Source organism: Vigna umbellata, chromosome 1, assembly GCF_029865625.1.
Source record: "Vigna umbellata cultivar VRB3 chromosome 1, Vumbellata_1.0, whole genome shotgun sequence".
In the NCBI taxonomy this organism is placed as follows: Eukaryota; Viridiplantae; Streptophyta; class Magnoliopsida; order Fabales; family Fabaceae; genus Vigna; species Vigna umbellata.
In genome coordinates, this window is record NC_142165.1 from 62,599,836 (window position 1) to 62,616,602 (window position 16,767).

General features: G+C 31.5%; 1 protein-coding gene across 1 annotated transcript; it reads right to left on the reverse strand.

Moving 5' to 3' along the window:
• Positions 1-4,944: 4,944 nt before the first annotated feature.
• On the reverse strand, positions 4,945-7,393 carry GGR (geranylgeranyl reductase). The gene is made up of 3 exons (XM_047321127.2): positions 7,246-7,393; positions 6,499-6,870; positions 4,945-5,991 (listed from the first exon to the last, which is right to left on the reverse strand). The coding sequence occupies exons 2-3, from the start codon at positions 6,859-6,861 to the stop codon at positions 5,326-5,328; spliced, it is 1,029 nt and encodes a 342-aa protein (XP_047177083.1). The 5' UTR covers positions 6,862-6,870; positions 7,246-7,393; the 3' UTR covers positions 4,945-5,325.
• Positions 7,394-16,767: the final 9,374 nt, after the last annotated feature.

The window sequence follows — 16,767 nt, forward strand, 5'->3', positions numbered from 1 at the left end:
GGTGGCACCCAACACTAAGCTTCTCGTAGAAGGTAGCGCTTAGTGGTAGTCTTAGCATTCAACGTCAAACATTTTGCAAAATGTGACTCTCAAAGACAGTCCTAACACTCAACGTCATTCTTCTTGCAAAAATTTGCGCTCAACGACACCCTCTTGTCGCTCAATGTCCTAGAAAAAAATGCTCCAAACCTACATTGAAAGATGACACTCAACAATGCCATGCTACCTTTCAATGCCAAAGTATTCACATATTACTACGCTCACTAGTATAAAACTGACGCTTAGTGGTATGGAGCTAAAATGCTCCCAGACCTACACAATGAACTAAGGCTTAATGCCATCCTACGATTGCTCAATGTTGTATCAAATATCAGCAAATCAATTTTTGTGATTTAGAAAAAAGGAACCTGTTCAAACAATCAAATTGGTATTCCCTTCTTAGTACTTTAGTAAAAAACAACTTTTAATGTCAAGACATATACCAACTGACTTAAATGATTAGATATTAAGTTCCTCAATCAGCACCAAATTCAATCAAGACAAACAACATAACAAACATCGAACACAAACCAAATTCAATATATCAAACATCATCATACCATTCAATCATGCAAAGCAAAATTTCAAGATATATATAACTTAAAAAAATAATAATTGCAATTAGCTTCCCTTACATGAAAGACAGGTGAACTTGTTTTAAGAAATCCTAAATCTCTTCAAGCTCACATGATGTCCTATCTACACCTAAGAACAACACAAACATGATCATGACACACCATTAGAACCACTGATTAATGAAAACTCTTATGACTAAAAAGATGCTTGCAAATAAAGGAAGGCTCAAATGTAATCGATCACAGAAAAAGACCAACAACAATAATTAAAATTCAACTTACGCGAATAGAGAAATTGGTTGGTCCAAATTGAAGAGCTTGCCACAAGAATAGATTCCACGATCTCGATTTTTCAATCAGAGGAACATGAAATAAGAACCCTTAAAGGGAAGTTAAAGAACTCTTAAAAAATGACTTATAGATAGATAATGTATTTTAAAGTAATAAAGTTCGTTCATAATAAAACTATTTATATTAAAACTTTTTAATATTAAAATAATTGAGTCTTACTATTTTTAAATCATTGTTATTTCTAATATGTCATTTTCTAGATTTTTATAATTGTTTTTATTTTTTTAATTTATTAAAATAAAAATAAAAAATAATTTAAAAGATTATAAATTTTTTAATTTGAATGTTCACCATCCATACTTATTAATTATAATTAAGTAATTCATCATTTAAAATTAATAAACTTCTCAATTTCTTTAATTAACTATATCAATTAATTAGAGTTGAAAATATTTGTATTATTAAGTAACTTTTTAATATATGAATATATATCAAATTCAAACAAAAGAAAAGTAACCCGCCAATCTACTTTAATATGTTTTTGATAGATTAGAAAGAGACAGATCAAAACAAGATAAACTAATTTATTTTGTTATATATATATTCTTATTTCTGATTTTCCAAAATAAACTAATGAGAAAACAAATATCTAATATATCATCTAAATTTGGATGCGATTTCAACATTTATTTTTCTTTTAGTTTCATATGCAATTATAGAATAAATACTAAAAAGGAAAAACTCATGATTTTAAATTTTAAATTAATAAGAAGTTTTGTGTATAAATATGTAATCTTAAATATTAAATAAAACTTTGATTATCTTCTTTTTTTTATCTTGTTAAGATATCTCAAAATGTAATATTTATGGACTTAATAATTGTTTTGACAAGAAAATTTTCACAAATAAATGGAAGTTTAAGTACAGAATCCACAAATATTTATTGTGTAATTATTTAATTATAGATAAAGTAAATTATAAAATTTTAGGATTTAAAAATAAAAGTAAAGACAATAATTAAAAATACTAAATAAAAATAACTTAAAGATAGAGATTATTCGAATATAAATAGATCTTTCTCACCCAATTTACTCTAATCCTCATCGAACGATTTACTTAATTTAATGGTTCATGAATTTGATTGAACTTTATTTTAGTGGAGAAATCTTAAATCATTTAAGAAAGATCTCATCTTGATAAATTTATTATTATGATGAATTTATTATTATGATAACTCTGGTTCTTGTATTAGTAAGAAGCTTGATAAAATAATGATATCTTTTCATATATATTTTTGAGTGAGGATTTGAGATAAATAGGATAAGGTCTCCTCCCCTCTCTATATAATATTCTCACATAATAGTAATTAAATATTTAAAAAAGTAATTATTCAAATATAATTGAAAAGGAAGTATTTGCATCATAATATTAGAATTAAAAAATGCTATAATTTATTTAATTAAGAAAAATTAGTTATGAATAAAATAAAATAAAATTTGTCAAATATCTTATATGCAACGTAATTATTTAAATACTTTTTTAGATACTACTTATAACGTAAAAATATTATATAACTTTTTACAGGAAATAGTTATATAAGTAGAATATAAATTTGTATACTCTAGTTAAAGTTTCTCAGCATTTTTCATAATTTATAAAAAATTTAAATTACAAGTTAATTTTTAGAATATGAAACTAATTGGTATGTTTTGATATTTCTACCTACCTGATATGTGTTGTAGATAGTGATGTCTGATTTTAATAAAAAAGAAAGTTAATTTTTAGAAGAAAAAAAATTTAAATTAAAAAAAATATGATTTAAACATAATTTATGATACTCTTTAATATTATTTAATTTGTTATCTCACGTACATTAAACATTGAATATAACTATATTATTATTATTATTATTATTATTATTATTTTATTATGAAAAACAACTAAAATATGGAGAGTTGAATTGATTCTTTAAAACTTTTTGAGATTTTTTTGTAAAACTAGCATATGATGGTAGTTGTTAGACAAAGTTTTAACTTACTTGACAAATGCATTGTCAATATCGTTTCATAAGATCAACATCTGATGAAGATAATTAGATGCAATTTTAAGATAAAACACACTTTCAAAATGTTTTCGTAAATCTCATTTAGGAAAGACTCTCTTTTTTTTGTTAGTTGTAATTTAATAAAATACAATTTAAAGAGTTGAGAATCAAGAGAGATTACGGTTGGCATTTTTGTACTGGTTCGTTTGTAATTTAGACTACATCAACTTCTTAATTAACTTATTCAAGTTTCACCAAGTAGATTACAAAAGTTTCATTACTGACCAAGACTAAGTATTATTTGAAATGTAATTACTCTTAATAAGATTAAATATAATTTAAAACACATAATAATTTTTGTCTAAGGCTAAATATTATAAGGAGCATAATCACTCTTGTTGAGATAAATATTTATAAAGAGTTATATAAAATATCATAGGCTTACTCTCTAGAAGAGGATTTGTCTATTAGGACATATGCAAGATGAAGTTTGTATTGTATAAATTAGTTATGGAACACAAATAGTGCTCTTTTTCATTGCTGGGACACAATGATTATTAAAGATGGCAAGAGTGCTAAAAACATTATCGTCAACCTTTACTCTTCTGTAATCTTAATAAATTTCAAATAAAAATAAATTCTAATTTCATATCAAAATTTAAGAATTAAAAATATATTTAACTATAATAATAATAATTAATTGTGTAACTTAAACAATATTGTCAAACAAGAATTATGAAAATAATACATAAAACAAAAGATATTTCTACAAAAATTTTTCGTAGCTACAAATTTACAATTTGTTATGAGAAAAATCAAGTAGTACATGAGTCTAAATGTACGCATATTCAATTTCATAATATTGTTACAATGAAAATTAAATTGCAAATATTTTTATCTAATCATTATTTTAAAATTAAAGAAATTATTGAAATAGTACTTAATTTAAAAGACATAATACAAAAATATTTAAATAAAGCTACAAAACTTATCCGTATCCACCAATTAGGAGTTAGTAAAATGAATTACTCAATTAAAAACGGTAATGAATAAAAAAATAGTTTGTCTGAACTAAATTGAATTGAAATTAGTTCATATGAATTGAAGTGAACTATGTTTTTGTTCTACTACATTGCATTGAACTAAGTTGAACTAAAACTTGTTTTCTACACAAAACTTTGAGATGGGCTGGAATACACCAAAGATCGAGATGAGTCGGGTCAAACTGAAGACTGAGACAGACCAACCTGATCCAAGTTCGAGATGGGCCAAAACAAAGGTTAAGAGGAGCCAGGTCGGGTCAAATGTCAAAACGGGTCAGGTTTGGTAAAATGTTGAGACAGACCTAAGACTAAATTTGATCGAATTCGGCTAAGATGTACATGGTTGAAACTCGATTGAATCAGTTTTAAGCGAAATTCGGTCGAATCAACTATCACCAAAATTCAGTTGAATCACTCTTGATAAATATTCGACCGAGTCGGCTCCGACCAAAGTTTAATTTATAGCAGCCAAACTGGATTACAAGTTCAGAGACTCCCAAATAAATAAAAAGTATAAAATAAAATAATTTTAAGTGAATGAATAGTTAGCTAAGCTATAATTTTAGAGGTTTAGTTTTTTAAAACTGTAAGTATAAAATGATACACTTCAATTTTTAGTCTAAACAGCTCACTAGTTTTGATATAATATTGTACAATTGATAGTTCAATGTTTTTCAATTAATAGTCCATCCCTTCCACCAACCATATTGAATCATCAAATTTGCTTACATCTACAGCGTGTTACATTAAAATTTTATTTTCAAAAGCATGTTTAGAGTTATAAAAGGCCAACTAATATCAACTTCAAGTGGTATTTCTCATCAAGACCATGTATGTGTTACCCCCAAAAAATTATAAGACCCAGCAAATGACCGTCCTTAAGAGGTATAGAGAATAAAGAATGTGTGTATACAACATTTTTTTTATCAGAAAATTTAATTCGAACTGTGTGTAATCAAATCTGTAAACCCCATTTCACTTGATAATCAAAGAGACATTTAGTATCCGTTGAACATATTTAACAAAAAGTCACAATAAATGATAAGAGTTTCTTAGGGTCTTGGAATGCTAACTCCGTATCAAATGAGCTACAGGAAAACATACTAAACTAGATATGCCCTCCTTTTGGGTCCTTGCCTTAGAACATCCTCATCCCTTTTAATAGTCAAGAAGATATCGACCACAAATGGACGGGAAAGTTTAAAAGCTGAGATTGATTGAATGGACTTGAGAGTTCCGCGTTCAAAACCTCTAAGTTCTCATGTCATGCAATGCAATGATCGATTCTCGCTTAGTCAACCAATCAAAGAACTAAATAAATAACAAAAACCCATTATCCACTGGCATCATCAACATTGAAGCTTCTATCAAATGCATAATCCACAAAACTGTAGAGAGGAAAGACTCGCTCCCCGTACTTCTCAAATCCATCCAATTCTTCCTTAGCCTTTTCTCTGAGCTCTTCAGCTTTTTTTATTGCCTTTTCTACTCCATTAACCTCTGCATAACTCTTGCCCTTGTTTTTCCCGTCAACACCTCCCTCAACTTTCAACCCATCTTCCAGAATATCATCCACAACTGCATACAATAGCCCAACAGCTCTCCCGTACCTCCTCAGTCTCTCTATCTCATTATCTTCAGCTCCAGCCAACAATCCTCCACACACTGCAGAACACTCTCCCATTTCACCAAACTTTTTTTCTTGTATAAATTCAACTGCATTGGATCCTCCTTCAAGATCCAGGAACTGCCCTGCAGCCATACCAGTGGAGCCCACAGATCGAGCCATCTCAGCAATCACACGAAGAAGATTGGGCTCAGGCACAAGGTCAGACGGAGTCTGTGAAACAATGTGACGAAATCCAAGGGGAAAAAGCGCATCACCAGCAAGAATTGCCATGTCAACACCATAGATGGTATGATTTGAAGGTTTCCCACGGCGTGACGGGGAGTCATCCATGCAGGGAAGATCATCATGTATCAATGAAGCTGCATGAACCTGATTGCCACAGAAATATAAGATTAACAATATACTTAAAACCATGTATGTTTAGAAATACTCAAAAACACATTCAGTTTACTGTCATTACTTTTTAGTGAAGTACATGCCAATACTTCATAATTTCCATTTTGTATCCATCAGGAGTTCAAAACATACGGATTCAGAGAATCTATTTTGTTCAAGAACAATGCAAACTGCAAATAAAGGTATTGTTAAATTAACGGTTCATCTAAAGGCAGGTACTCTGATGCAAATACAGCTAGCAAAAGATGGAATCCAAAACACTTATTTACATGAATAACATGGCACTCCTAAAACTAACCATGCTACTAATAAAATTGGTATAATAAGTGATAAAACTGTACTATAAGGAAAATATAAACTTGACAATGATAAGGCGATTCACTCAAATGCCTCAGATCATAAAACAAAGATCATAATTAAAAAATAAAAAATAAATCAACAGAATCAAAGCAAAATGACTGGGTGCAAAAAACTAATTACCATTTCAAGGGCGCAGGCAGTAGGGAAGGCGGCAAGGCGGCTGCCCCCAAAGAGTTCACATGCAGAGATGCACATAACAGGTGGGGCTCGCTTGACACCTTTGGCAAGGACTGAATACCGCATAGCTTCATATATCTGCGGAGGAAACTGAACTGGAATGGCTTCGTCGAGCTTCTGATTGATCTGCACCATTAGGGAAGCCCAATATGTCCTTAAATCAAAGTCAGAGGCTTTTGATCGAGTGGAAATCGAAGAAGGAGAAGAAGAAGCAGCGGAGCAGCGAATTGGAACTTTCAAATTCGCAGGCTTTGGGATGATGCAGGTCTGAGAAGTGCCCAATGTTGCAATTGCGAAAGGAGCCATCCCTGACCTCTATAAGTAAAAGATTAAGGAAACGATCAAAACATGTTATCAATGTTATCCCTAGTAGCCTTAATATCCATACAAACCAAAGCTATACATTTCATCAAACAATTGGTGAACGAGAAACTTTTACAAATAACAGAAAGCACTGGATCATCTAATTACAGACAAAAACAAACAAACGCAGCAATTGACCTGAAAAATAACTCAAACTCAAATAACAAAGTCCCTACGATCAACAATTTGCAATTTAAACCTTATAGAAGCAACCATCTTCCGGGTCAAACATTTCTTTCTATGTTAAGCCAAATAGTCAAACACCCATCTAAGACAACAAACTAATTTACAGAAAACAATTCCGAACAAAAGCTAAAAAGAAAATACCCGATATTGAATCAGGGCGAGCGCAATGGACGAAGAAATTGTTAAACAGATCAGGCAAAGGAGGATAGAGAATTTTGCTGAATTGAAGAAGAGATACGATAAGGTGAGGGAGTCAATTGGTAATGTGATTAGGTACAGTAAGGTGTTGGCGAGCTTCTATTGGTTCACTCCTTTTTATTATCAAATTTATATATATTATTTTTTTTATTTAAAATTTATATAAATTTAGTAACTCTACCAAATTTCTTATGTAAAATGATTACATTTTTTTTTTCATATAAATAATTTATTATTTGATTTTATCGTCAATTGTCATTTTTATCTTTTTAGTTTTAACTCGTGAATCAATTTATATATACTTTTTAATAATTTCTAACTCACTTAATAGCTATGAGTTGAATATAATTAAAAAAAAACATGAAAAGATTTATCTGTAAGATGAAAACTTAAAAACCAAAATCAATGGAGTCAGAACCAATAGTTATTTTTAAACATAAAATAATTTGATTTCCTATTCAAAGTATATTTACAACAAATAAGTAAAAACTGTTTATATGGGAATGTTTGCAATAAGTTATACCTTGATGCCACTTTGTCATCATGGTACATGACATAGGACAGTTTTATAACAAGTCAGGTTTCTCCTGGGTGGAAAATTAGGCCATTTCGACCTAGTTTTTCTATTTTTTTAACTATTATATTATATTTTCCAAAACAGATTACTTTTAATTTAAAATAGATATTTATTTAAATTTTAAAATATCTAAAATGGTTATTTTACATTTAATTTTAACGTATTAAAATAATAATTTATACACTTTTTTAAATGATTAATTTATTAATTCAGAATTAAATAAACATTTTAAAAAGTAATTTAAATATTAATTTAGTCTCTATTTTTTAATTTAATCATAATATTTTTATTTTTAATCCAATATTAATTTTTATTAATTTTATTTAATTTAGTTTAGCGATAGAATATTAAGCTTACTTATTACTCATTAATATAATATGGTCCTATGCAGTATCTGCCGTCGTGGTCTCTTCTTTTTCTTCGTTCCTTAGATAATGTAAAGATTTATTAATAATTTTGTTTAAGCTTTACTTTGTTAGTTTAAATCTAATAATATTAGTTTAATAGAAATAAGATAGTGATCGATAGCTTTTCTGGGAATGTTTATAATAAGTTATACCTAGATACCACTTTGTCATCATGGTACACGACATGTAACAGTTTTATAACAAGGCAGGTTTCTCCTGGGTGGAAATATTAATTTAGTCTCTAATTTTTTAATTTAATTATAATATTATTTTATCAATCAAATGTCAAATATTAATTGTTAGATAATTTAAGGAATTTATTAATAAATTTGTTTGAGTCTTATTTTATTAGTTTGACTATAGTAATATTAGTTTTGATAAAGATAAGATAGAGATTTGTAGTTTTGATTATTTAGGTGCAATATTATTTTATTCTTAATATAGATAGAGATAAATTATGTAGTTTTTTTTATTGAGTGAGTTGATATTTTGTCTTTAGTTTTTATTCTTTGTACTTGGTCTAAGATTCTATTTGTTCCTATTTAAAGGTTTTCAAGGTTCAATGAAAATCATTACAGTAAATTATAATGTAGATTATTTGTGTGTGCCACGTTTTTTTCTACAAAGTGGTATTAGAACTGGGTTAAAAGCTGAGTTGAGCATATTATCAACTCGGAAGAGCATGATGACAACATGAGATCTCATATGGAAAGTCTTTTGGAGAACTCGGGTGAGAACTTGAAAGATTAACTGGTGATAGAGGACTATGCCTTGATTGTGTAGAAGAAACTTGAGAAAGAGTCATTGTAATTCAAAAGACTTATGACAAGGTCAAAGAGCAAACAGTTGGAAGAATAAATCTTCTCAAGGCTTATGATGCTCCATAAAGATTGGAATTCAAGGGACATGAAGATCATGGCTTGGACAATAATTATACAATAATTTAGGCAATTAAAAATATTTGTAATTTTCTTTTACCTATATATATGAGCATCAAATACATATGTAGACACTTTTGAGTCATATTATATGCGTTTGCGTTCTTTAAGAAATGATTCTCTAGGTTCTTGGATTAGAACTCTGATTTTTATCAAAAGATTAACATCTTTGTGACAAATCTTCATTTGACTTATCGATATGCTAGATTGTGACATCCTCATCCTTGCCTTATTCTACATTTTTCTCTGATTTACTTTTCTTGTGCCTATTGGGGATTCAAATTATGAAAAGATCATATTCTTTCCTGAACATGATCATATCAACTAGAAAGATCGATAGAGAGCACGAATGACCAATGAGCATTGAAGAGCTCGGTAGGAAGCTCGGTCAACAAATTGGAGAGCCCAAATGTTTTTGTATGGAGACTAAGTAGCCCAGCTGAACTTGAGAAAAGGCCGGTTAGCTTGGTGGTGCCTCTAAACATCTCAAAGCAGTATGAAGGGAGCCTGGGTGAGAATGAGTCAAGCCGAATTGCTAAGATCTACAAAGCTTGGTAGAAAGTGTGGAAGTGGAGAACTCGGTGTTGAACAAAGTGGATAACTCAGTCTTAATAATAAATGAGGTCAGGTCGGTCCCTGTAATGGATGAGGTAAGCTCGAAAAGATAATGAGGAACATGATATCAAATCAGCAAAGTTGGTGGAAAACATTAGTAGCTCGACAAAGCACAAGGACAATATCATGATAATTTAAAGCTCATCAGAGATGGTTGAGGTGATGCAGAGCTCGGCAAAGATGTTAGAGGTCATGATAATGAGGGTTGCGAACTTGGACATGGAAATAACGAAGTTAAAGCACAAACAAATGTTGGAGCTTAAGGAGTAGCGCTACCACCATAGTGAAGTAGCCGTTGACCAATCAAAATTCAAAAATAGTGATATTGAGTTTGTGGTAGATCATGTTGGCAGCATGGCTATTGGGAAGACAAATAGAGAAAATAAGAAATAGAAAATGTTAAAACAAGTTGGTTAAGGGAAAAAAGAGGTCACTCATAATGCAAATGAAGTCGACAAAGGTAATTGGGATGTCAGTCAAAGCAATTGAGAAGTCATGAAGAAAATCAAGAATTTGAATCTGGTTGAAAGAGGCAAGTCAGGTGCGGGATGATGCACAGAGAAATTGGAGTACAGGATGAAGGATGAAAAAATTTAAGTTTATTGAGTGTTTTGTTAGATAAACTTTAATCTAAGGGGTTTATTAGTAATTTTGTTTGAGTCTTATTTTAATAGTTTTAGTACAATAATATTAGTTTGATAAAGATGAGATAAAATTGATAGTTTTGATTATTTAGAGATAGATTATGTAGTTTTTTATTTTGAGTAAGTTGATATTTTGTTTCAATTTTTTATTCCTTGGTCCAAAGTTTTATTTGTACCTATTTAAAAGTTGTCAAAAGTTTAATGAAAATCACCACACTAAATTACATTGGAGATTATTTGTGTCACTTCTTTTTTACATTCCCCATTCTTCACCATCAACGCTTACCATAACAACCCCTATCAGGTTTCCTCTCATCCATTCTAACCCATCCACCTCCTTCATTCCCAAACACAACCCACGACAGCATTTCCCAATCCATACTTCGACCTTTATCAGCTACCTCAATACCAAAACATATAAATCCAATAATCATTATTCATGTCATTATCCATTCATCCACTTTTAACAACCTTCATTCTCCAAGTAAAATAGAGCACGACCATTGGTTCACCCATAATAAGAGAAAACCCACACAGGATTTGCATCCCCCGACCTCCATCCTCTTATTATCACCCTCGAGTCCTAGCAAACATGGTTGCCACCAACAAACAATTACTCCTCTCCAACCACTAAAGTTTATCAGCATCTTTAAGAAACCACCCCAAAAGTCGTAGAAAAAATCAATATGCTTCCTTGTCACCTAGTTACAAATCCCTACCTCAACTCTGCATCCCTCCTACCACGCCATCCATCACCCTAACAACGACGACGTTGGCGTGGCCAGCCGACAGTGCTTTCATTTGTCTCACAGAGGCACTAGTGGTGGAGGTGAGATGTAGCGCTTAGATACGTGAAGATGAAGAAGCCTTCACGTTGTAGAAGAAGAGGCAAAATAGGGCTTTGCGACGATCGTGAAGGGGTTTTGCATAGTGGTAAACATTATCGTTGGTGGCTTCATTTCAGCAAGGAAGGCATGTTGCAAGCGAGGAGGTTTTGGTACTGCCTCACGAAAGGGAAATCAAAGAGGAAAAAGGTTGAGTTCGTAACGTTGTTGCTATCAGGGGTTTTGTTGATTTGATGATTATAGAAAAAGTTAGGCCAATAAACTCAAACAAGAGGAGGGTGTGAATTGGTTTTCCCCTTTCAAAAATTGTTCTTCATAAAGCTTTATGAAATCTTTGAAGTTTTGTTGGAATGCAATCAAACAAGAATAAGAACAATGTGAAAGAGAAGGGATAAAGAGATTCACACAGTTGTTTATACTAGTTTGGCCCACTGCCTACGTCCAATCTTCCTTCAATCTTCCTTCAATCAACCTTAAATGAAGGGACCCAATATATTGATAGACTTCTTACAAGCAAGACATATAGAGAACAATCCTCTCAAATGTAGTCTCCTCTCTAACTCAATATCAACTATAGGATACATCCATAAAGATCACCCACTTTCTATCATCCTTAAAGAAATCCCAACTCTAAGTAATAGAACTCCACAAAGTCCTCTTCCTAGCCACAACAACAGGGACACAATCAATCTTGATTGTAGATGAAAACTGATCACTGAAGAATACACCTAGAGTGCATATATGGATCAACAATTGAAAGCACAAAGTTCTTGCACGAATCTTTAAGGATTTCTTTCCAATGAAGCAATCTTGATTCTTCAAGAAATTTAGAATGCTCCTACAATTAAAATTTAAACAATTAGTTATGAAAGTGTAAGATCACAGAACTGTTGAAACACAGAGAGCAATGCGTCTATTTATAGATTTTTCAACTCTGACACATTTTAATCGATTAAGCAATTAATGTAATCGGTTAAGTTCTTTCTTCAACTTTAACAGTTTTACATTTGCACAGGATTTAACAGATTAAATGTGCATGCAATCGATTAAACATTTCATACAAGCCACAACATTCAAAATATGATCGTTATTGATAATTATGGCTTTTCAAGAAAAAGATTTTCATATAAAATTCATTTTATCGATTAGGAAATTAACGTAATCGATTAAGTTCCATACTTAAGCAATTTTGAAAACTTTTTCCATTCAGAACACATCAATGCACTCAGTAATAATGTACTATCAAAACAATGAGTTTTAATTGATTATACACATAATGTAATCAATTAAAACTTGGTTGTTTTGCCTCTAATAAGCATATACTGATATCTGATAAAATTTAACAGAATATACAAACAGTTAATCGATTATTTCATGCAGATATGCAATGTGCAAAGTGTTTCACCCAATGATTCATATTTAAACAATGAATGCATACAACAAACAGTTCAAGCACAATCACAAGTATAATCAAGCAACAATTTTACCATTTTGTTGTGCAAGAAACTATAAAACATTTCTTTTATCATCATCAAAAACACATATGTGAGATATGGGTTCAGCTGTACATAGCTCCCCCTATCAACAATCTCCGCCTTTTTTGATGATGCATAATAAGAAATCTATTTTCCAATTACTCTCCCCCTTTGGGCATTAGCAAAAAATGACAATATAAGTAACATGGAAACAAAGTGCTAAGAGATACATAAGAAAGAATATCTTACAGACGATTTAAAGAATGTGATGCTCCCCCTATCATAAAACAATTTAGCACTTTAAACAGTATGTGATTTAACACAATTTTAAATCAGAGCTCAATTTAATCATGTTGAAAACAATATGACAATATATATATATATATATATATATATATATATATATATATATATATATATATATGTATACAAATCAGAGTATATAATGAGTTCAAATAGGATACCAAATTGTATCATGTGCAATTTTTAAAAATACTCAATATGAGTATGCAAAAGATATGAAGCACAGAGTATAACTGCATTATAAATGCATGATACCAGCTTATGCAGCAGCAACAAAAAAATACAGCAGTGTAAGCAATTATGCAACATTGGGGCAATTTTCATAATGAAGCATATGTAATAATTTTCAAAACATTTTTTAACAATATGCAACACATGATATTTAAGACATGCTTAATATGATTAGAGTAATAATAAAAACGTGTTAAGCAATGTATGTCAGCAAGTATAAGCAAGAAAACAAGTGAAGCGACTTTTAATCAATTATGAATCTAACCCATTAAAATAATTGCATAATGAATTCTTTAACCGATTAAGATCCTTTTAATCTGTTAAAAATTGTAGATGTGATCAAAAGCATAGTTTTGATCATTTGACCTTTGAAGATCAATGTTCAACCTGCAATCACAACCTTCTCAAACATGTTGAGTATTAGTATTATAATAAGCATTATAATATCAATAGTTGTGATGCAATTTTAAAATTCATGAATGAATGTGTATGATAGTAAGTATATGACCATGTAGTGATGCATTCATACAAATTAATTCAATCCCATTCAATTATTTACCAACTCATTTCAATCACACATTTCAACATCCAAACAATAAAATGGATTGCATAAAATTAATAGACACAGGATATGAAAACTTAAAACAAAATATCATTTAACCAGATGAAATTCAAACAGAATACAATATAAGTGTTCAAGATAGAAAGGCCTTATGGCCAAAATTACATTCATACCAGAATTAATAGAATAAGATAAATCTAACTAAGATCAAGATATCATATCGGTAAGCAGTATATCATCATGTTAAGACCACGACAAGTGCACCAAATCGTATCAAGTAATAATAAATGGTAAGACCAAGTATCGTATCCCAGAAGACTCACGACACTAAACAATTGTGTAATCACTTAACTAATTAAGACTGAAAAGTTATTTTGTTGTTTTTTAAATGCAAATGCAACAAAAGTAAATATGAATGAAAATTGATCAATTGAGACTAAAACACAAATGAATGAATGATGTTGATGATATGTGATTATGTTGTTGGGGTTTAGATTTCACCTTCTTTACTTTCATGCATATAAGAATTCATCTTCTTCATTAAAGTGTTAACGTCACTTTCTAAATTACTTAGAACCTGATCCCTCGACGTAAAAAGTCTATCCTTAATTATTAGACCACAATCCCTTGCATCCCTAATAATCAATTTCTGCATTACAAACAGAAGCTTAAGACAACCAAATATCATATCCCTATCCCTAGGCAATATTTATTTTGGGTGAAATTCTCCAGATCATGGTTTCTAGGTATTTCCCAATAACAAAGAAATCTAAACATCATGCTATGAGTGATCAAAACATAACAAACATTGAGCAAAGGAGAAAATCACTAACACTTAATGAAAGAAGCATAAAATAATTCAAATCATATTCAAATACATGAAAGTTTAGAGGTTACATCTTCCCCAACAATAAATGAGTTTAGTTCTCCATCGTCATGGAGAACCTTGGTGTACAATGGAATGAAAGTGAGATAAAAACCCTAGAAAATGAAGAGGAGAGCTCCCACATCCAAATCTGTCTCCCAAGGGTCGAAAAGTGTGTTTCTATGCTTCAGCCATCAAAAGATACAAATCCTAGGGTGAGAAAATCCTTAAATAGATAAAAAAATTGGCCCATAAGCCCAAGTCGCTGGCGCTCAGCGCCCCAACTAAGGGCAAGGAGGTGATACTGCATGGAGACTGGCGCTCAACGCCCCTCAGAGGGCAAACAGGAACTCAACGGTGCAACAAATTGGCGCTCAGCACCCCCAAAAGGGAAAGTAGGCGAGACTACGCTATAACTGGCACTCAACGCCCCTGGAAGGGCGCCAGGCGTGCTGCGGTGCAGAGTGGCACTGATGGCCCAAGAAAAGGGCAACCAAGCGCCCTGCGCCTTTTTCAGCCTTCTTCTCTAATGTTTTTGCTGTCCCTCTTGAGTTCCGACTCCTTGATATTTTTGCTTCCCTTCCAAAACATACCCATGACCTACAAAATTATGGGAATTTAGTGATAAAATCATAAAGTATAACCTCGATTCACTTATTCACCAAACTAAACTAAAAACAAGAGTTCAAGCAAGCTTCAATGTCAAACATAGTTGATTTAATATCAAAATTGCATCACAGATAACGGTATATTCAACCGTTATCACGTCATCACTCTCATAAGGAATACTCTCTTCCTCATTATCATCATTATCAACCTTTTCTTCATTCCCATCTTTAGTATCATCCAATCTTTAGATTTACAGCTTTTCTTTAATAATAACTATATCCTTGTTGATTTTGTTAAACTGAGATGTACAGAGAGTTGAAAGAGAGTGAATATACTTGACCATGTTTTTTTCAAACTCAGATTTAAGCCTGGAGGAGGCAGCTGATGATTCAGCAGGGACCTTTTCTTCATCCAGATTTTCATCTTTAAATATCCATCCATTTGGCACATGTTGAAGACTCATATGATGCAAGGCAGACTTATCAATGATCTTCCTCTTGTTGTATGTCTCACATGATTCTTCAATATAATTAACTTGAAAATGAGGGAGCATCTTTGACATGAAAACTACATAGGGAAGGCTTGCAGATTCCAGTTGAGTCACGTTGAGCATGTTGTCAGATACTACTATTGCCTAATCAATTTGGATATTTTCTTTGAGAACATGGATTAGGCACATATCCTATGTAGTCACTTGTGCATGGTCGTCGCCCTTTGGTAGAAGAATCCAGGTAATGACAAAAGCACATAGACGGTCATATTTCTTCATCCCGCCAGTTCTATAGAGAGAATAGTCTCTAGGCTCATTTGGATTCCTGAGACAATTCTAGTATACAAAAAACTTATGCATTCCTTCAATCCCAGATGACATTTTCCACCTCCTAGGCGAATCCAGCTATTGATGACTAAACATCCTCTATCAGTTTGATGTCTACTCCCTTAACTCTTGAACATAATGTTCCATCACTTATTTTAAGATTGGAGTAAAATACCTTTACCAGTTCTGGATACCATGGGTCTGCCATCTCCACAAAGGTATTCAATCCTTGTCTTTCCCGCCACTCTTGAAACACAAAACCTTCTCTCTTGAAGAAATTTAAAATTGCCTATTTTTTAGGGATAATCTTCCTTAGTTTCTAATGGTCAATGAAATTTTTTTGAGCTTCCTCTTCACTGATACACCCAAAAAGATCACCCACTTTTTGTCACCCTTAGAGCAATCCAAACTCTAAGAAATAGAACTCCACAAAGTCCTCTTCCTGGCAGCAGCAAAAGGGACACTATCAACCTTGATTGTAGATGAAATTTGATCACTAAAGAATACACCTCCAGTGAAAATATGGATCAACAATTGAAAGCACAATGTTTTTGCAAGAATCTTTAAGGATTTCTTT

Coding starts and splice junctions, on each gene's coding strand:
- GGR (XM_047321127.2), bottom strand. CDS start 6,861: ATGGCTCCTTTCGCAATTGCAACATTGGGCACTTCTCAGACCTGCATC. Junction 5,992..6,498: donor CTGCCTGCGCCCTTGAAATG/GTAATTAGTTTT, acceptor TGTGGCAATCAG/GTTCATGCAGCTTCATTGAT.